The 23,277-nt window shown below is 37.5% G+C and overlaps 1 protein-coding gene across 1 annotated transcript; it reads right to left on the bottom strand.

The window, feature by feature from the left end:
* Positions 1 to 15,163: 15,163 nt before the first annotated feature.
* NBDY (negative regulator of P-body association) lies at positions 15,164 to 15,370 on the bottom strand (the record flags this gene model as incomplete). Its single annotated transcript, XM_084258234.1, has 1 exon — positions 15,164 to 15,370. The coding sequence occupies one exon, from the start codon at positions 15,368 to 15,370 to the stop codon at positions 15,164 to 15,166; it is 207 nt and encodes a 68-aa protein (XP_084114360.1).
* Between the last annotated feature and the right edge of the window lie 7,907 nt (positions 15,371 to 23,277).

Here is a 23,277-nt window from a genome sequence, read left to right as displayed (position 1 = left end):
AAGAAGGAAAAAACTAACAAACGGTAACATGAGTCCCTAAACAAACAGTACAAAACAGAGAGAAAGTATCCAGAACCCCAAAACATAGATATGGAAGCTATGTTTCCCCTATCAGACACAGAGTTTAGAATTGCAATTATAATGAAATTTAAAAAAAAAGTAAGGAAACTCGGAAAAAACAGATGACTGTCCTTAGAAATAAAACCAGTGAACTGAAAACAGCAAATGAGGCTCTAAATAAGATAAAAGTGGAGTTTCAGGATTTCAAAGGAGAAATACAATAGATGAAAAACTCAGGAAAAGTTGTGGTAGTGGAACAGATGATAAGTCAGTGCAGCAATAAGTCAGTGTAACTGAAAATGCAAATCTAAAAAGGACCAGGAAAGAGAAGTGAAGAGAGACACAAAATAATAATGAAAAAAAAAAAAAAGATGAAAAAAAAAATCCGAGAACTATCTGGCTCCATGAGAAAAGTCAACATTAGAATAATGGGAATACCAGAGTGCCACAAAAGAACCAAAAATATATTTGAAGAAATAATGGAGGGAAACTTCTTAAAACTAGAGAAGGGAATAAATGTATAAATAAAGGAAGCTAAAACCGGCATACCCACCAATAGATAAAATGAGACAGATAGCAAGACATAGATAGTGAAATTCCAAACATACAGGACAAAAAAAACATACTGAAGCTGACAAGGGGGAGACAGCAGTTACTATAAAGTTACCCTGATCAGGCTAATATCAGATTTCAAGAAACACTACAAGCAAGGAGAGAATGGAATGGCGTGTTCTGAATACTTAAAGAGAAAAACTGCCTCCAAGAATTCTCTATCATTCAAGACTACTCTTCAGGTATGAGGGAGGAAAAAGGGCCTTTTCAGACAAAGAGAAGAACAAGTAGTTTGCAAACACTAAACCTCCCTTCCAAGAAACAGTGAAAGGAACTTTCACATTGAAAATGATAAGAGGTGGGCCTCCCCGGTGGCGCAGTGGGTTGAGCACAGCACTGTGAAGCTGTCCGCAGCCTCTGCCGGTTCTTTCTGGCTGGCCAAGGAGCAACCCACATGGCGTGAAGCAGACCTCTCCTGTCTCGCCCGCTGCTCCCCTCAGCAGTGTATTTTGGTGTGTCTGCCTGTTCTGCTCCCACTCTGTCTCTGGTGAGTCCTCTCACCCCCCGCATCTCTGGCCTGTACCCCAGCTCTTGTATAAAAATAAATAAATCTTTAAAAAAAAAGAAAATGATAAGAGGAACATACACAAAGAACTAAATAAGGAATTAGTAGACCCACAAAAATTAAGAGCAAAATGGCAGTAAAGGGCTATCACATATCAATAATCATTTCAAATGCAAATAGACTGAACTCACCAATTAAAAGACACAGATTATCTGGCTGGATCAGGAAACAATCCAACCTTCTGCTGTCTTCAGGACAAACCTAGATCCAAAGACAAACATAGGCCGAAAGTAAAGGGTTGGAAAGGATTTAAACATGCAAATGAGACATGTTTGTCTAGAGAAGGCGGGGATAGTCATACTTATAATAGACTAAAATTTCCAGTTGAAAAAGGTAATAAGGGAAAACAAGGGACACTATATAATGATAAAGGGAATGATACATCATGACTACATAACACTCATTAATGCATACATTCCAAATGATAGAGCACCAAAATACATGAAGCATGTACTATCAACTGTGAAAACACACCCTGGATAAAACACATTTGGGATAGGAGACTACAACAACACACTCTCACGAATGGACATGGCAACTAGGAAGAAAACAGACAGATACAAGTGTCTTAGAGAAGCAGACTTCTTGGACCTCACAGATATATACAGGGCATTATACCCCCAAAAGCAGAATATATAGCTTTTTCAATTGCAACTAAAGAGAGCAGGGAAATATTTTCATACATGGAAACAAAACAACTTGCTACTAAAGACAACAGGTTTAATGAGGAAATCAAAGAAGAAATTATAAAATACCCCCAAACAATTGAAAATGAGCACACTACCATCCAATATTTATGGGACACAGCAAGAGCAGTATGAAAGGGAAATATATAGCAATACAGGCCCACATCAAGAAACAAGAAAGTGCTCAAATAAACAATATTTTCTCTCAATTTGAGGGATTCAAAAAACAAGAACAAGCAAATCCAAAAACCAGGAGAACAGAAATAATAAAAATCAAATCAGATGTAAATGAAATAGTACTTAAAAAGACAGCCCAAAATCTCAATGAAACCAAAAGTTGTTTTTTTTTTTGAAAAAATGAGCAAAATAGGCAAATCTCTAGAACATCACCCCCCCCCAAACTTGGAGAAATCTCAAATAAATAGAATCAAATATGAAAGAGGAGAAATAACAACAGATGCTGCAGAAATTCAGAGGGTAATTAGCAACTACTATATATAACTATATGCTAACAAGTTCAATAACCTAGAAAAGATGAACAAATTCTTAGAATTATACAATTATCAGAGGCTGACTAGGGAAGAAATAGAAACCCTGAACAAACCAATCACAAGCAACATAGTGAAACAGTAATCAATACTCTCCCAAAAAATTAAAGTCCAGGACCAGATGGCTTCACAAGTGAATTCTACCAAACTTCCAAAGATAGAATATCGCCTTTCTTACACAAACTCTTGCAATAAATTGAAAAAGAGGAATACCTCCAAATCCTTTTTATGAGGCCAACATTATTCTAATACCAATCCAAAACAAAGACAACAAAAAATAAAATTACAGAACAATTACCTAAAGAACAGACATTAAAATCCTAGCAAACTGGAGGACCCCTCCATCCAGGCCTTGAAGATGAGTCCCCTTAGCCTTTCCACAGTGCTTCACCTTCTTCTGACCACTGTTGACTGTCACCCCGTGCGAAGTAACCAGTATCCCTGGTCTGGTCCTTCTGCCTGAAGCAATCCCTTCCAGGTTTCCTGCAAGGCTGCCATCATCAGGTTCTTCTTCAATGCCAACTCTGCGTTCTGTGACACCTTTGAGGATGGTGGCTGTGATGCAGGGAGAACCACTTCCTGGATGAGGTGCAGCACCTCCACATATATGGTGGAAAAGATCCAGAGATCCTCACACCTGTGCTGCCCTGAGATGCTGATGTCAGTAGGCCCCACAGGATACCTGTGGCGGCTGCCCTCTGAAACAGTTCAGCCTCCTCCTCTGCTCCCTCTTCAGCAAAACCTGCCTCTTTACTTACTTCTGCCCATGGGACCACTTGTTTTTTGCTATGTATTTCTTAGACATCTAGCATCCTGAGAGCAGGAACCATGTACTTTGTTTTGTTTTTGTTTCTGTCACTTTATCACTAGCACTGACCACAGATCCTGACATAAAGAAGAAACTGGAATGAATAAATGAATAAATGCATGAGCACATCTCTCTCCACTGGACGGCGTCTAGAACTAGAGGCTTGAAGGCAGGACTCTCATCCTGACACACCTACTCACCCCACCACCCTGGGTTCTTTGGGATGGCAGCAGTGGAGTTTGTGACATTGGGGATGAACATCAATGGTGGAATAAGTGTTTTCACTAAAATAATTTTTTTCCCCACAATGACAATGCACATTATCCAGTCTGTGGTTTCAAACTCTCAGGCCTTATATTTGAAAACCAATTATGTTCTGTTTTAATAAAGGTAACTGGAGTGTGGAGAAAAAATCCTAGCAAACTGAAGCCAGCAATGAATAAAAACGATCACAAACCATGAACAAGCGGGGTTCATAAAAGGTACATGAGGATGATTCAACACCCAAAAGTCAGTCAACAAAATTCACCACATCAACAAAAAGAAAGATAAAAACAATATGATCATATCAATAGATGCGGAGAAAGAATTTGATAAGATCCAACATCCATTTATGTCGAAAACCCTCAAAAAATTGTGGATAAATGGAATGCACCTTTACATAATGAAAGGCATTTGTTACAAACCCACGGCTAATATCATTCTCAAAGGTGAAAAAAAAAAAAAAGGTATAAGATATTCCACTAAGATTTCCCACAAGAGAGAAGTCCTCAACAGGGCGGCAAATGGACTCTAGGATCAAATTCCCGCACGAAAACATCTGATAGGGAGAAATAATGGCGAGATCCTGGCGGGACCTGGACGAGTAAGACAATCTTGGCAAAACCTATGATTTGCTCAGACTCTGAGGGAATTTGGAAAGACTGGGGACGGGGAGAGAAAAAAAAATCAGAAACTTTCTCCCCACCCCTCACCCACTGGAAGACTACATCCAGAAATAAGGGAGTAAAAGCTTGAAGACAAGTAGCCAGGGAATCCTGAGAAATCTGAGAGGTCCAGACAATGAAAGTTGGGCAAATCAGGGCCTCCCTACAGATATAGAGTGCGGGGTACAAGCCCCTTTGTTATGGCGCCTCCCACCATTCACCCTCCTGGAAATCAGCAGGGCCATTTAACCTGTGGCACTTATTAGCTGGAAGGAAATTAGGGGGAGCCTAACAGGGAACAGCCCTAAAAGGAAACAGCCCTACCCATCCTCTTGGTACCACAAGCCCTCATGTGAAGGAGGCTACAGGAAAACAATCTGACAAGTAAATGGATCAAAAGAGAAGGCGGGGGGCCTCCCTGGTGGCACAAGTGGTTAAGACACAACCTATGAAGGTCGTCAAAGCCACTGCAGCACTAGTTCGATCCCTAGCCAGGGAGCTACCCACACGGCACAGCAGATCTCTCCTGAGTCGCCCGCTGCTCCCCTCAGCAGTGTATTTCAGTGCACCTGCCTGTTTTGTTCCCCACTCTGTCTATGGTGAATCCTCTCACCCCCCACAACTCTGGCCTATACCCCAGTTCTTGTATGTAGAAATAAATAAATATTTTTTCAAAAGAGAGAGAGAGAAGGCAGGAACAGCTACACTTATATCAGATAAAATATACTTCAAAATAAAAAAAAAAAGTAAAAAGAGACATAGATGGCCACTACATTATGATTAAGGGGACAATACATCTGGAAGACGGAACACTCATCAACATATACTCTCCAAATGAAGGAGTACCAAAATACATCAGATGGTTATTATCTCTGAAAACAGACATTAGAGAAAATACATATGTAGTAGGAGACTTCAACACACCACTCTCACCAATGGACAGATGAACGAGACAAAAAATTAAGAACACCAGAGCTCTAAATAATGACCTAGACCTCATGGGCTTAACAGACATCTATAGGACACTGCACCTCAAAAAATATGAGTACCCATTTTTCTCAAGTGACATGGATCATTCTCCAGGATCGATCACATACTGGGACACAAGACAAATATCAACAGATACACTAAGATCAAAATCATACCCACTATCTTCTCTGACTATAAAGGCATGAAGCTAGAAATAAACCATTAAATGAAAGCAAGGAACCCTCCTACCTCATGGAGATTGAAACCCACACTACTGGAAGACCATTGGATCAATGAGGAGATTAAATACTTGGACATCAGACTTGAAACCATAAAATATATAGAAGAAAATATAGGCAAAACACTACATGTCATTTAACTCAGTAATATCTTTAAGGACACATCCCCCAAAGCAAAGGAAGTGAAGGCAAAGATGAACAGCTGGGATTACATCAAATTAAAAAGCTTCTGTACAGCAAAGAGACATTGACCAAATAAAGAGACGCTACTGATCGGGTAAAAATTTTTGCACACAATACTGCTGATAAAGGACTGAACACACTGGGGCCTCCCTGGTGGTGCAAGGGGTTAAGCACCGCACTATGAAGCAATCTGCAGCCTCTGCAGCATGAGTTTGATCCCCGGCCTGCCAGGGAGCAACCCACATGGTGAGGCAGACTTTGCCTGTCGCGCCCTCTGCTCCCCTCAGCAGTGTATTTCAGCCAGTCTGCCGCCTGTTCTGTTCCCCAATCTGTCTCTGGTGAATCCTCTCACCCCCAGCATCTCTGGCCTGTACCCCAGCTCTTGTATGCATAAATAAATAAATCTTTATATAAAAAAAGGACTGAACACAAAGATCTATAAAGAGCTGAGGAGACTCAACAAAAGCAAAGTAAACAATCCAATCAACAAATGGGCAAAAGAACTAAAAACACACTTCTCCAAAGAGGAGATACAAATGGCCAACAGGAATATGAAAAAAATGTTCAACATCACTTGTAATCAGGGAAATGCAAATGAAATCCACAATGAGATACCGCCTTACACCAGTGGGATACGGCACGCATTAAAAAAAAAAAAAAAACAACAGAGTCTCCCCGGTGGCGCAGCGGGTTGAGCTCAGCGCTGTGAAGCTGTCTGCGGCCTCTACAGTGCCGGTTCGATTCCTGGACAGCCAGGGAGATACCCACATGGCACAGCAGACCTCTCCTTCCTCTCCTGATGCTCCCCTCAGCAGTGTCTTTGGTCCATCTGCCTGCTCTGCTCCCCACTCTGTCTCTAGTGAATCCTCTCATCCCCCCACACCTCCGGTTCTTGTATAAATAAAAATAAATTAAAAAAAAAAAAACAGGAAACAACAAATATTGGTGAGGATATGGAGAAAAAGGAACTCTCCTACACTGCTGGGGGGAATGCAAACTGGCCCAACCACTATGGACAGCTGTGTGGAGGTTCCTGAAACTACTAAAAATGGCGGTGCCATATGACCCAGCAATTCCACTCCAGGGAATCTACTCAAAAGACACAAAAACATTAATTCAAAAAGATACTTGCGTGGCCTCCCTGGTGACGCAATGGGTTAAGATGCAACCTATGAAGCTAACCACAGCCACTGTAGCACGAGTTCGATCCCCGGCCAGGGAGCAACCCACATGGTGCAGTAGACCTCTCCTGACTCACCTGTTGCTCCCCTCAGCAGTGTATTTCAGTCAATCTGCCTGTTCTGTTCCCCTCTGTCTCTGGTGAATTCTCTCCCCCTGCTCCTCTGGCCTGTGGCCCAGTTCTTGTATGCACAAATAAATAAATCTCTAAAAAAACAAAAAAGATACATGCACCCCTGTGTTTATTGCAGCTCTATTTACAATAGATAAGGTATGGAAACAACCAAAATTCCCAAAAATAGATGACTGGATCAAGGATCAAGAAGATCTGGTGTATATATCACAATGGAATAGTATTCAGCAATCAAAAAAGATAAACTCATGTCATTTGTAGCAATATGGATGGAGCTGGAGGGGATCATGCTCAGTTAAATAAGCCAGAAGGAAAAAGAACAACATAGGATGGTTTCACTTATAGGAGGAATGTAGGGGAACCAAATAAGGGATCAGGAAAAAATAATTATAATAAATTAAAAAACAAAATTAATAGGGCCTCCCCGGTGGCGCAGCAGTTGAGCGCTGGGTTGTGAAGCTGCCCGCAGCCTCTGCAGCGCCGGTTCGATCCCAAGCTGCTCCCCAGCCACCGGAGGAGGGTCCCACATGGCGCGCAGACCTCTCCTGCCGCCCGCTGCTCCCCTCAACAGTGTACTTCGGTCCTTCTGTCTGCTCTGCTCCCCGCTCTGGCTCTGGTGAATTCTCTCACCCTCCCATGCTTCTGACTGTACCAGTGCTTGTATAAATCAATCAATCAATCAATCAATCAACCAATCTTAAAAAAAAGAGAAAAACAAAATTAATAGGCAACTATTAATCATAACACTCTGCAGGGGAAGGGGAGGTGAGAGGGATCAAAATAGGGGATGGAAGAACACAAGGGACTAGAGTGACAGTGCACAGGTGAACTGGTGGTGGAGACTACACCTGAGAGTGGAAAGCTTGCATAGTACAAAAACAACGATATAAAATACATATTAAATAAATATATACAATAATAAAAAAGATTTCCCACAAGACAAGGATGTCCACCCTAACCAATACTATTCCATATAATATTGGAAGTTCTAGCTAGAGCAATTAGACAATAGAACATTATGACAGGAATTCAAATTGGGAAAGCAGTAAAGCTACATTTATTTGCAGATGACATGACAATATTGTTGGGGAGGCCCAACAATAAGACATTGTTGAAGGAAATATAAGACTGAATGTAACAAAAAAATATTCTCTGCTCATGCATTGGAAGTATTAACGTTGTAAAAATGGCCCTCCTACCCAAAGCAATCTACAGATTCAATGCAAGCCCAATAAAAACAACAATGGCATTTTTCAAATAACTGAAGCAATACTATTGAAATTCAAAGGGAGTCACAAACTTCCTGAATAGCAAAAGCAAATAGAAAGAAAAAAAAAAAAGTGAGAAGTGAGGGGGAATGGAGGTATCACACTTCCAGACTTCAAGATATATTATAAAATCATAGTATTGGGCCTCTCTGGTGCCGCAGCCGGTTGAGAGTAGCCCTGTGAAGCTGTCTGCAGCCTTTGCAGGGCTGGTTCGATTCCCGGCCAGCCAGGGAGATTTCCACATGGCGCGGCAGACCTCTCCTGTCACGCCCGCTACTCCCCTCAGCAGTGTATTTCGTCAGTTTGCCTGTTCTGTTCCCCGTTCTGTCTCCAGTGAATCCTCTCACCCTTCCACGTCTCTGGCCTGTACCCCAGCTCTTATATAAAAATAAATAAATCTTGAAGAAAAAAAAATCATAGTATTTAAAACAGCCTGGTACTGAAACAAAAACTGAAACACAGAGCAATGGAATCAAATTGAGATCCCAGAGATTAAACCCACGAATATGGACCGTTGATCTATGAGGAAGGAGCGGAAAATGTAAAAAGGAATAAAAATAACCTTTTCAAAATTGTGCTGGGGAAAGGAGAGCTGCAGCCCAAAGAATGAAACTAGATCATGATCTAATACCATACACCAAAATCAATTCAAATTGCATAAAAGACTTGGATATAAAACCTGAAACCATAAAATACATAAAAGAAAACTAAGCATAACATTTCATGACATAAACTTTAGTAATGACTTTAGGGCTTAAGCCTCAACATCAAGGAAAGCAAAAAAAAAAAAAAAGAATGTAAACGGCCTGGACTATATCAAACTGTAAAACTTCTGTACAGTGAAATAAACCATAAGTAAAATGAGAAGACACTTTGCTGAATATGAGACAAGATTTTCCCACAGTACATCTGACAAAGAACTGATATGAAAGATATACAAAGAACTCACAAAACTCTACACAAAGAGAATAACCCAATGAAAAAAAAATGGGCAAATGAGCTAAACAGACAATTCTTCAAAAACTTTCAAACAGCCTCCAGGCACATGAAAAATGTTCACAATTAGTTATTATTAGAGAAATGCAAATCAAGACCGCGGTGAGATACCATCTCACAGCTGTTAGAATAGCCCATATCAAAAAGACCAGAAACAAAAAGTGCTAGGGGGATATAGAGAAAAGGGAACCCTTCTACACAACTGGTGGAAATGCAAACTGGTTCAGCCCTAATGGAAAGCAGTATGGTGGTGGCTCAAAATATTAAACATGGATCTGCATTTGACCCAATAATTCCAATCCTAGCCATCTAAAAAAAAAAATCTCAAAAAAACAAAAACACTAATTCAAAATGAAACATGCACTCCCATGCTTGTTACAGAACTATTTATTATAGGGGACTCTGTGGTGGTGCAAGGGGTTAAGCATCAGCACTATGAAGCAATCCACAGCTACTACAGCATGAGTTAGATCCCTGGCTAGGGAGGTGACCCACATGGCGCAACAGACCTTTCCTGACTCGCCCACTGCTCCCCTCAGCAGTGTATTTCGGTCAGTCTGCCTGTTCTGCTCCCCATTCTGTCTCTGTTGAATCGTCTCACCCTGCCCTATCACACCTCTGGCCTGTATCCCAGTTCTTGTATTCATAAATAAATAAAACCTTTAAAAAAACTATTTACTATAGCTGAATTATGGAAGCATCCAAAGTGCCTAGAATAGTGATTGGATCAAGAAGATATGTGTATATACATATATATACACAATGGAGTACTACTTAGTGATCAATAAAGATAAACTCATGCCGTCTGTGGCAACATAGACCGAGTTTGAAAGGATAATGTTAAGTGAAATAATTCAGAAAGAGGACAAAGATAAATACCCATTGGTGTCACGAATATGTGGAATATAAGTAACTAAATGTATAGTCAGATAAACACAAGCGAAAAAGTAACCCTTAATAGTTGGTTACTGGCTTGGTTGATGGAAGGGAAAGAACAAAATGGGAAGAAAGCACAATGGTCTGCATTAGTAGAATAGTACCACCAATAGTACCTCAGTTAAAAATAAATTAATAAAAAAGGGAAAGATAAAAACCATATGATCATATCAGCATATGCAGAGAAATTATTTGACATGATTCAAAATCTATTTGTGATGGAAATGTTCTTAGGTAGAAATAGATTATACATATGTCAATATATGAAGACCATATAATGCCAAGTCCACAGCTAACATCATACTCAATATCAGGAAACTGAAGGATTTTCCTCTAAATTCAGATACAAGACTATGTCTACTTTCACTCTAATATTCAATATAATATTAGATGTCCTTGCTAGAGAAATTAGGCAAGATAAATATATAAAAGGAATTCAAATTATAAAAGAACTAAAACTATCACTATGTATACAGCATGATAATATAATAGAAAACCCTAAATAGTCCACAAACAGTTAAGAAACACTGTCTGCATTCCTATAGGCAAACAGCAAGCTAGAAGAGATAGAAATCAAGAAACAATTCTGTTTATAAGTGTATCAGAAAGAATCAAGTACCTGTACATCATAAACTACAAGACATAATGAAAACAGATATATGAAGTCACAAAGAATTGGAAAGATATGTCATGGATTGAATGAATTTACTGTTAAAACGGCCATCTTACCCAAATCAATATAGATTCAGTGCAATTTCTATCAAAGTTTCAATGGTATTCTCAAAGAAGTAGAGGAAACATTACTGAAATGCATATATAGTCCATCTGAAATTTATGTTCTCCCAAACTCATTCTTTTTCATTGAGTATGAGTGGATAATCTTGAAAATAAAGGTTAATGTAGCAAAAAAAAAAAAAAAACTGGAACAATGTCAAATTTCTATTTTTGACATGTACTGAGGTTATGAAAGAGAATGCTATTCTTCTAAGGAAATATATACACAAATATTCACAGGTAAAGGAGCATGATATGTGTAAACACTCTCCAATACTTCAGAGAGGTGAGCAAGAGAGAAAAAGGAGAGGGGGAAATAAAGGGGAAAGGGGTTAGAGAGATAAATGGAAAGGGCTGGAAGGTGGAGGTAGGGGAGTGGGAAAAACAGAGAAAGAAATTGAAAATGATAAAATAAAATGCAAAATGTTAATTGGTAAATTTGTGTAAAGGGCATAAGGAAGTTATTTTTGACATGCAAATTTTGAAGTGTAGAATTAGATTGAGTTAAAAAGTTTAAAAATACAGGGCCTCCCTAGTGGTGCAGTGGGTTGAGCCCAGCACTGTGAAGCTGTCCGCAGCCTCTGCAGTGTGGGGTCAATTCCCAGGCTGCCAGGGAGAAACCCACATGGTGGGACAGACCTCTCCTGTCTCGTCTGCTGCTCCCCTCAGCAGTGTATTTCGGTCATCTGCCTGTTCTGCTCCCTGCTCTGTCCCTGGTGAGTCCTCTCACCCTCCTGTGCATGTGGCCTATACCCCAGCTCTTGTATAAATAAAAAAAAAATTAAAATAAAAAATAAAACTAAAAAAAGTTTAAAAATACAAATATAAATATCAACAATTCTCCAACATTGAATTATCATTCTTTCATTAAATAATAACAATATTTCATTTAATGAGTTTTATATTTCCAAAATCTACTGGGACAAAGAACACTGTATAATGTTGCTTTTTCTTACAAAAAAGGGTAAAAATCATTAAACATTTCAGAATAGAAAATAAGATTAAACTAATGATTTCACAATGCTTTTTAATAGATCCCACCAATGTCTGCAAACTTACTTATTCTTTTGTCTGTAAATTAAAAAAAAAAAACTTGCGTCGGGCCTCCCCTGGTGGCACAGGCGGTAGAACGCCGCACTATGAAGCTGTCCACAGCCTCTGTAGCACCGGTTTGATCCCGGCCAGCCAGTGAGGGTCCCACATGGAGCAGCAGACCTCTCCTGTTGCATCCGGTGCTCCCCTCATCAGTGTATTTCGTCAGTTTGCCTGTTCTGCTGCCCGCTCTGTCTCTGGTGAATCCTCTCACCCTCCCACACATCTGGCCTGTACCCAGGTTCTTGTGTAAATGAATAAATAAATCTTTAAAAAAAAATTACATCAAAAAAGACATCATAGTCAATGGAAAATTTAGTCATATATTACTTTAGAAAAGAAAACTGAAAACACACTAAAATTACAAATCAATAAATTAGAAAATGAAAATAACACATAAAATAAAGGTAAAAGCAAAATTTATTAAAATAGAAAACAAAATATTCACTGGTGACACATTAAACTAAAAGTAGGAAATATATTAGAAAATTGATTATTATAATTTATCACAAGTCACATTATCATATTAATGGAAGAAAAATAACACGATTAGTTGATAGAACTTATATAAATTATTTGAATAAAAATATCCCATACTCATTCAGAATAAAAACTCTCAGCAAACTTTATCAACAGAAACACCCTTAGGAGGAAGGAGCGGGTAGGAGAAAAGGCTGAAAAGGATCCAGTGGTGTATGGTAAAGGGATATTGGTGCTTTGGTGGTAGGTGTGGTGTAGTAACATACATCTAGGGAGGTGAGGCCGTGTGAACCTATTCCTCTAAATCATACACAGATTTGTAAAATAATGTTACCTCAAAAAAATAAAAAAGAAACTGATAATGTGAAAAAGAAAAATACATGAAAATTGGTAATACATTTGTAGAATTCCATTGTAAATTCAGCACCAACACAAGGAAATACTCTCACTGTTTCTCTTATTGTACTGAAGTTACTAGCTAGCACAATAAGCAAATCGAAAAAATAAATATTGGAAAGGAAGAAACTCCCATTATTCATGATATAGTTAATGAACAGAGCGTCCAAAAGAATGTATAAAGCATTAGAACAAATATTAATTCAGGAAGGCTGATGCATATAAAATCATTATGTAAAATATCAATCAGAATATCTAAAATCTAGCTAAATAGATACATTTCATTGTAACAACAAAAACTACGAGGTATTAGGCACTCCTAATCAAATATCTTACAGGTTACATTATTATTATTTGGTAAACATGGCTTCACATAATGCAGAAAATGGTTTCGATTTTATATTTGGTGCTAGATTTGTTTTTTGTTTGTTGGTTTAGCTAGTTATTTTAAATATGTCATAATCAATTCTCATTCCTCTCCCTCTCTTAATAAGGTATTGGTAAAGAGATTACCTTAAAAATCACAACTTCCAAGTGCCTGGCATCAGAAGCCGCAGGGTGGTATTGTCAACAGTTTTCATTGTCTTCTCTGGATGAACTATTTTATGAATGCACCAAGGAAATGGAGTCATACTGCTATCTTTCAAAAACTGAAAAATCATAAAAATAAGGTGAAATTATTTCTTCTGTTGCTGCCTGTCTCTTTCCCCTGTTCTCTTCAAGTCCTTATGCTCCACTATACCCCCTTTTAAAGTATATATTCCTGTAAAAAGTTTATGTATAATATATTAGAAGGGGCCTATTGCATAGCAGTGAAGAGCATAGACTCTGCAATTACTTTAGAAGAGTATCCAGCACATTAAATATGTACAGTGAATAGTTGCCATTATGGAAATTTTCAAAGTTTTTAATCACTAGAGAAATTATGTACCTCTTGCCCTACACAACCTCCATTGATTTTTATCTCAATATTGCTGTCCTCTGACTCCTCCCAACACATCCACTACCACTACCCCTTTAGACAAAGAAGTAAAGTTGAAGTCAGACTAAGTGTGATGGTGAGAATGGGTTTAAGTGAAACAGCACACATTCTTTTTCAAAGCACAATCACCAAGTCCCAAATGCAGAATCCTCTTAGTCGCCAATGTTAACCTAGCATTCATTGATTTATTTATTTAAATGTTTATTTCGCTCTTGCTATGTACTACATACTATGCCTTTGTTGTCATCACTATGCAGCTCCCAGCACAATGCCTACTCCATAAAGGATTCCATTACGGTTTATTGCATGAATGAAGAAAGGCTGCCTAATCCCTTTAGATTATAAAGATCTGTGAGATTTGGTTTTAACTTTAGCATTTTATATATTCATCTAAATAGAAGATTTTTTCTCTGAGAGTAAACAGTGGAGTCCCAAAATACATCACTTGCTCGAAAAGCAATGGTTGTTAACTACTTATGGATACTGCATTCTTCTTAGCACAACATCCAAGGTCCTGCAACACTATCTTCTCAGCACTCATAGGCTTCAAGTTATAGCCAAGCTTTTCCCATAACAACTGTCTTGACTGCTCTGAAAACACTATTGCTGAAAAGCAATACCACCCCCTCCACGCAGCAAGTAGCACCCCTTAAGGCCCATCCAAAGTTCCCCCTCTATAATGGCTTGGCTCATGATTACTACCAGGCAAAATGAGTTGCTCAATCCTCAGTGCTTTCTGAATACCTTGAAGCAAACATTGTAGCACTTGGGTTTGAGTTACTATGTTGTAAGGTTTTTTACTAATTAAATTTTCCAACTATACACAAAGAAACATTTCTGAAGATTCACCTTACTATATACCCTGTTATTACAGTAGTAGGCATAGGAATTAGGCCTTCAATACATTGTTATTGATCTTGAACCAAGCATTTCTTTAAATGTAAAAGTTTCAAACACAAGCAAACGTAGAGAAAACAGTATAATAGTTCCCATGCATACAACACCCAGTTTTAACATATATCAACTCACAGATATTTTATTTGAACCCTTTCCCCCACCTCCACCCCATTGAATTACTCTCAAGCACATCAAAAGACTTAGGTTTATTTCCGTAAAGATATAACTACAATTATCACAACTAATATACTAAATATAATGGCATTCATGTATATTTCATCAAAGAGCAATGTTCTTTCAATTTCGAAGCTGCGGAGAGAACAAGGAAAAGGAGAGATCTGGGAAAATGCATAATTAAGTTTCCGAGAGCCTGAATGTCCCAGATGTGAAAAGAAAGAATCTGACCTGATTTGGGTTGGAAGAAGTATATTCTACTACTTCTCCGGAGGAGGAAGATGCGATTTCAGACTGGGTGATGCAGGAGGAGGTGCTGAGGGGAGAGGGTTACTACCTCTGTTGGGGGTTCCTTCAGGAAAATCCCACCGCGGAGCTAAGAGGCAGCGCTTTTTGGGAGGCTTGACTTCTCGTGTATTTCCAGGTGGGAGCGTGGATCTCCCAGAGGTACAAGGTTGGTCCCCCATAAGGATTATAGGAACCGGGCGTCAGCTCTCTCTGGTGGGCCTTGGCGAGGCCAAGAGACCTGAGATGGCGGCGGGTCCCCTTCAGGCACAGAGCTTCCTCCCCTTTTCGTTCTTACCGTATTTCCTGTATCCTGAGACGTATATCCCCTCACCGCCTCCGCCCGGGTTCCCTATCCCACTCCATTTTAACGTTTCTACAAGGATTGACCTTAACAAAACGATGAGTATACTTAATATAATGTGTTTCTGTCGTCCCTCCCTCAAAGGTAACTAAATCTAAGGAAAGAGTCATACAAAGTATGCAGTTTTAAGATTGGTTAAGAAATTCAGATTTACTCCTACATGGTAAACTGCATAGATTATGGATAGACGCGGAGTAGTGGTGGGGGTGACGGCAAGAACAAAGAAATTTTTGAAGAACTAAGGGCTTTACAATCGATTTGCAGATGCACAGCACAGGGCCATGAGACTACCTACAACCGTTTAAAAAGCAATATAACGAGCATGTTAGTTGACTAAGTGCAGAATGGCACACTAGCACAGACCATGGAAATAGACCGTGGAAAATAAACTCACCATAGAGCGTAGATTCTAAGATCACATTTTTGGATTATATTTTAACAAATTAGAAATCTTTGATGGCTTGCCTTTTTAATGTTTCACAATCGGGCAATCTCTGATAATTGATGACATGTCATATTTTAATTGATAATGTACTCTTTTTTTTTCTTTCTTAGAGGTATGGAAAACAATAATTCATTATTGTGGGGTATTATATTCTATGATATATGGTAAGTAATCATTAGAGTGTGCAAAGTAGTTAAGAAAAGGCTACTGGATTATCTGGAGACCTTCATCATTCTAACAGACTTCACTGGCACACACACACACACACACACACACACACACACACACGCCTCCTGGGCTACTGACAAACTAGATCACACTTCTCCAGGTTCGTTTTCAGTGTTGTTTTGTTGTTGTTTTTTGTTTGTTTTTGTTTAATGAAGTGAGTTCAATCCTTAATGTCAAAATAGACCTGACTTTTTTTTTAAAGGAACTGCTTTATGATATTTAAGTAGTTTTATATTTGGAAATTCAGTTTTCTGCCATAATTAGGAATAATGTGTTTACCATACTTTAATAATTCATCTGTAGCATCATTACCTTCCTTTACATGAATTAGGTGCTTAGTAAATGTTTGGGAAATAAGTGACCCTATGGTTTAGGGTTTTCTACCAGGTGCTACTAATTAAGACAAGAAATGAACAGTAAGTTAATGAAAAAATGTGAAGGGGATACCAAGAGAAACTGGTTTAAGAGCTAGAAGAGCACTTGGGACTAAACATTTGGCAGTGAGCATCAGCAGCATAGATGTGGTAGTTGAAATTAGGGGCATGAATGATATCCCCAAGAAAAAAATGTAGAAGAAAGAGAAGTGGGCTAAAGACAGAATATTGAGTAGAGAAAGAGGTAAGAGAAGTCTTTTGAAAAGGTTAAGACAGTGGCCAAAGTCAAAGGAGAGAACTCTAGCCCAGAGTTTATTTTCTTGTCACTGTTGACATTAATATTAACCTGGGTTGGGATACTTCTAAACATCCTACAATGCACTGGCAGACCCCCACAACAATATGACCTCACTTTAAGTTTTAATAGTTGTAATAACCAAAAAAAAAAAAAAATTCTGTGGGGCAAAATCATCCCTGCTGAGAACCATTATTTTAACCCTTAATCTTCAAACTTGTTCCCCACCTTGTCTTCTTCATCTCAGTAAATTCCATACCCCATAACCAAATCTTGCAATGCCAAATCTTATAATCTTTTGTATTAAAATGCAGAATTTTTCATATTTCCCAAAGCAAGTAAAGTAACATTTTTACAATCTTTTTAACATGGGTATCTAAATCGGGGAAACTAAAGGCTTTAAGAGCAAAAGTTGAAATTAAGTTGTTCTACAGCTATAATTTTAGTAAATTAAGAGACATATATGCCTAGTTAGTAAAATGACAGAAATTAAAAATTGTATCAAATCCAGTCGAGTTTGATTTATGGTTATCATTTGACTTGAATGGAAAATAGTCCTCATTTATGGTTGCTGCCATAAATCAACTTGTAATATTTATACTTTAAGTGGAATTTTCTATTTTTTTTAAGATTTATTTATTTATTTATACAAGCACTGGGTACAGTCAGAAGTGCAGGAGGGTGAGAGAATTCACCAGAGACAGAGCGGGGAACAGAACAGGTAGAAGGACCGAGGTACACGGCTGAGGGGAGCAGGGGGCAGCAGGAGAGGTCTGCGCCCCAAGTGGGACCCTCACCCGGCTGCCGGGGATCGAACTGGCGCTGGAAAGGCTGTGGGCAGCTTTGCAGCCCAGTGCTCAACTGCTGCGCCACCAGGGGAGGCCCGGAATTTTCTATTTTTAATTGTGGAAAAATACACATAATACAGCATTTACCATATTAACCATTTTTAAGTATACAGTTCACTGGTGTAAAATATAATCACAGTGTTGTAGAACCAATCTCCAGACTGATTTTCATGCTTAGTAAACAAAATCTTCTCATTTCTCCCTCCACAGCCCTTGGCAACCATTATATATACAATCGGATTTGTTTAATGCATATAAAAAATGGAATGGAAAACTAAAACTGTTTACTTATAGGTTTCAAATTATTTTTCCCTATCATCTTTTCCCAGTTAAGCTTCTCTTATTTCAGCATTATTGACAAGATAACACTGAATTATGAAGCCAGAAGATGGCACTGTTTGGCTTAAGAATCTGGAAACAGATTTGAAAAGTGCTATAGATCAGAATTTCTTTCATAATTTAGAGTGATCAAAGGACCATCCACATTGCTGCAAATGGCATGAGTTTATCTTTTTTAATTGCTGAATAATATTCCATTGTGTATGTATGCCACATCTTCTTGATCCAGTCATCTATTTTTGGGCATTTGGGTTGTTTCCAGGTTGGATGGAACTAGAAGGAATTATGCTCGGTGAAATAAGCCAGAAGGAAAAAGAAAAATATTGGATGGTTTCACTTATAGCAAGAATATAGGGGGACCAAATAAGACATCAGTGTAAAAAAATAATAACTGTACAAAACACAACAAAGCAAAAACAGACAATTATAAATTAGAGACTTACTGCGGGCACGGAGGAAGGAGAGGGAACAGAGGCGGGGAGGGAGGAGCAATAAAAAATTAATATAAAAAATAGTGATCAAAGGATAACAACAAAAACCAAAACTGAACCCACATCTGGGTTATAGGAATCTGTTTTCATTTTGGGTGTTGTTTTTTTTTAATTTATTTATTTTTAGATTTTTTTATTGAAATATTGCATTTTTATCATTATATAGGTTTCAGGTGTTTACTGTTGAGAATCAGCATGTTTATACACTATATTAAAGTCCAAACCCATTTTGCCATATCATTGTCCATTATTACCTTATTTACTCACCTACCTTCCCCCTTTCCTTCTGGAAGCCGCAACGTGGTTATAACCAAAAAGGTAGTTTTTATTTTAATTTATTCAACTCTTTGTTTATTCTGTATACCTCATGAGTAAAATTATGTGGTTTTTTTTTCCTTAGTGTTGTTTATTTAAGCACAATTAACTCTAGGTCCAACTATGTTGTTGCAAATGGCAGGATTTTGTCATTTTATTTTTACAGTTGAACAGTAATTTAATTGTGTATACATGCCACATGATTCTTTTAATTTTTTTAGATTTAATTTTTTAATTATAAATATATTTTCTTACATAGTTGTTAATTTTTGTACACAATTTGATTTCTCCCCTCAGGTGTAGTCCAGTAGTTGTCCTACCACATTAACAAATGTGACCCATCACCATAGTTCCTTGTGTTCTTCCCTCCCCTATTTTGACACTTCCCCTTACCCATCCTCTGTTGAATGACTCAGATCTATGGTCAGTTTACAAGTTTTGTCTTTTTCCTGACCCTTTTGTTCAGATTCCCAATATTCCACCTATAAGCGAAACCATGTGATATTTCTTTTTTCTTCTGACTTATTTCACTTAACATAATCCCTTCCAGTTCATGTGACATGAGTTTATCTTTTTTGATTGACAAGTAGTATTCCATTGTGTGTGTATACCACATCTTGATTCATTCAGCTATTTGGGGACATTTGGGTTGTTTCCATGTCTTAACAATTAAATAGTGCTGCCATAAACATAGGAGTGCATATTTCCTTTCGAATTAATGTTTTTGTCTCCTTTAGGTAGATTCATGGGAGTGAAAATGCTGAATCATATGGTACATACAATTGCAGTGTTTTGAGGAACTTCCATATCACTTTCCATAGTGGTTGAACCAGTTTGTATTCCTATCATCAGTGTAAGAAGACTCCTTTTTCTCCACAACTTCATCAGCATTTGTTGTTTCTGGATATTTTTTTCTTTTAATGTGGGCCATTCTTACCAGTGTGAGGTGTTTTCTCATTATGGTTTTGATTTGCATTTCCCTGATAATTGGTGATGTTGAATATTTTTTCATAAGCCAGTTGACCACTTGCATTTTTTCTTTGGAGAAGTGACATTTTTATTTCTTATGCCCATTTTTTGACTGGGTTGTGTGCTTTGTTTTTGTTGAGTTGTGAAAGCTCTTTTTAGATCTTGAATATCCATCCCTTATCAGTTGTATGGTCTGTAGATATTTTTTCCCAATCAGTAGGGTGTCTCTTCATTTTGGTTATTGTCTCTTTTGCTGTACAAAAGCTTCTAGTTTAATGTAGTTCCAGCTGATTTTCTACGTAGTTTTCCTTGCTTGTAGAGATGAGTCCTCAAAGATGTTTCTGACGTGTATGTCATGGAGTATTTTGCTTGTGTTTTCTTCCATCTATTTTAAGGATTCAAGTCTTATGTTTAAGTGTTTTACTCATTTTGAGTTGGCTCTGTGTATGTATGGTGTGAGATCATATTCTAGTTCCAATATTATGCATGTGGAGGTCTAGTTTTTCTAGCACCATTTAGGAAGAGTCTATCCTTACCCCACTGTAGATTAATTGTTCTTTGTTGTAGATTAGTTGAGCATATATGTGTGGTTTTATTTCTGGACTTTCAATTTGATTCCATTGGTATGTGTGTCTGTTTATGTTTCAGTGCCATTGATCTAATATGATCATATGGTTTTTGTTTTACTTCTTCTTGATGTGTTGAATTGTAACAATTAATTTTGGATGTTGAACCATACTTGTGTCCTGGAATATATCCCATTTGGTCATGTTGTATAATATTTTTGATGCATTGTTGGATTCTTTTTGCTAAGATTTTATTTGTATTTTTGCATCTGTGTTCATTATGGAGATTGATCTGTAGCTTGATATTATTATATTGTATTTGGTTTTGGCATAAGTGTTATGTTGGCTACATAAAATGTATTTGTTAGCATTTCTTCTTTCTAAATTTATTGAAAGAGTTTTTGTAGGACAAGTGTTAGTTCATCTCTCAACATTTGGTAGAACTCATTTGTGAGAACATCTGGTCCTGCCTGAGATCTTATTTTTGGGGAGTGTTTTGATTACTGTTTCATTTTCCTTGGTTGTAATTGGTTTGATTTAGTTTTCTACTTCTTCTTTATTCAGCTTTGGGTGATTGTATAGTTCCAAGAATTGTCCATGTAATCTAGATTGTAGAACTTGTTTGCAGTTAAGTGTTAGTAATAATTTCTAATAATCCTCTATATTTCTGCTATGCCTGTTGTACTTTCTCCTCTTTCATTTATGATCCTATTCATTTGAGTTTTCTCCCCTTTTCTCTTTCAGAGCCTAGCTAAAAGTTTGTCTATTTTGTTTATTTTTATAAAAATCAGCTTTTGGTTTCACTGATCTTTTGGACTGTTTTTAATTTCTATTTCACTTATTTCTGCTTGATTTTTTATTATTTCCTTTCTTCTATTAGCTTTTGGGTTTTTTGTTATTCATTTTGTATTTCCTCGAGATGGAATTTAATTTGTTTCTTTGTGTTCTTTCTTGTTTCTTGATGTGGTCATGTTTTGCTTTATACTTTCCTCTTACTACTGCTTTTGTTGTGACCCATATGTTCTGGAAAGTTCTGTCTTTATTGTCATTCCTCTGTAGGTATTTTTTAATTTCTTTTTCATTTCCTCATTGATCCAGTGGTTTTTCAGTGGTGTGTTGTTAATTTTCCATGTAATATAGGGGTTCCTTGCTTTCTTTTCCTTCTTGATTTCTTGTTTAATGCCCTTATGATCATAAAGATACTCGATATGATTCAAACATCATGTACTTGTTGATGTTTGTTTTGTGGCCCAGTATGTAGCTAATCCTAGAGAATAATCTGTGTGCACTGAAGAAAAAGGTATATTCAATTTTTTTGGGGGGTGTGGTGGCCTAAAGATGTCCATTGGGCCCATATGGACTAGATCTTAATTTAGGGCCATTGTGTCCTAGTTTATTTTTGTCTCATTGATATGTCTGTTGGTTAAAGTGGAGTGTTGAAGTTTCCTACTACATGTGTATTTTCTCTAATGTTTTCAGAGATGATACTAAATGTCTAATGTATTTTGGTGCTGCTTCATTTGGTGAGTATATATTGATCATTATATCGTATCCATCTATGTCTCTTGTCACTTCTAGCTAGAAGTCTATTTTATCTGATATATCTTATCTGTATGGCTGCCCTGCCTGACTTCAGGGTCCATTTGCTTGTAGAATTGTTATTCAACCCTTTACTCTCAATCTATATTTATCTTTTGCAATTAGGTGTGGTTGCTGGAGATAGCAGAAGGTTGGATTGTCTTTTCTGTCCAACGTGCTGCTGTTTGTCTTTTTATTTGTGAGTTTAGTCCATTTATATTTAGGGTGATTGTTGATACATGAAAATCTGTTATTGCCATTTTGTCTTTTGTTTAATAGTTCTATTCAATACCTTGTTCTATTTTTCCTTTTCATTCCTCTGTTGGTTTTGATTTTAAGATTATTTGTAATATTTCTTGAATGGGGATTTAGTAGCAGCAAATTTCTGAAGCTTTTATTTGTCTGGGGAGTTCCTTATTTTTCCCTCCTAGAGGAAAGAGAGCTTTTTTTGATAAAATATTCTTGGGTGGCAGTTTGTGTCTTGGAGTATTTTTGAATATATTGCTCCAATCTCTTCTTGCCTTTAATGTTTCTTCAGAAAAGTCTGATGCCAGCCTAACCTTTACAGGTTACCTGTTTCTTCCCCCTTGTCAGTTTCATAATTTTTTTCTTGGTCTTGGACTCTGGGAAGTTTTACTACTAAGTATCTTGCTGTAGTTTTCCTTTCATCATGATATGTTGACATCCTTCTAGCTTTTATGTATGTTTATTTCCATGGCCTTCAAGTTTGGGAAGTTCTCTGTAATTATTTCCTTGAATAGGATTTTGTTTTCCTTGTATCTCTTTTCTCCTTTTGGGATGTCTAGGACTCATGTTTATTTTCCTCCTGGTGTCAGATAATTCTCAAAGTGTTTCTTCATTCTTTTTCTTTGGTATCTTTCTTCCCTTTTATCTTTTCATTCTTTGTGTATATGTATCTTCAAGAGTACAGATTCACCCTCCCATATGATTGATTCTATTTTCAAGGCTTCTCCCAGAATTTTTTAGCTCCTCCATTTATTTTTTAAATATCCTGCATTTCCTGTATTATCTTATTTAAAGTTTCAGTCTTGTTCTGTTAATTGATTATGTTTCTCATAGCAATCTTTTTATTTTCTGATTTTTTTTGTATCTGTGAATTTTTATTTATGGCAATTTTTAATTATGTGTTTGTCAAGCATAAAAATTCTTTCCTGTCAGTGGTGTTGGGTTCTGGAGATTGATTTTCTTTCTGTGATGTATTGTTCCCAGGAGGGCTTGCTGGACTATTTGTATTTTTCTTTCTCTCCATTGTTTGC

The sequence above is a fragment of the Talpa europaea genome (genome assembly GCF_964194135.1).
Source record: "Talpa europaea genome assembly, chromosome: X".
In the NCBI taxonomy this organism is placed as follows: Eukaryota; Metazoa; Chordata; class Mammalia; order Eulipotyphla; family Talpidae; genus Talpa; species Talpa europaea.
Note: the sequence above shows the minus strand (reverse complement) of the source record. Positions and strands in the feature narration are given on the sequence as shown.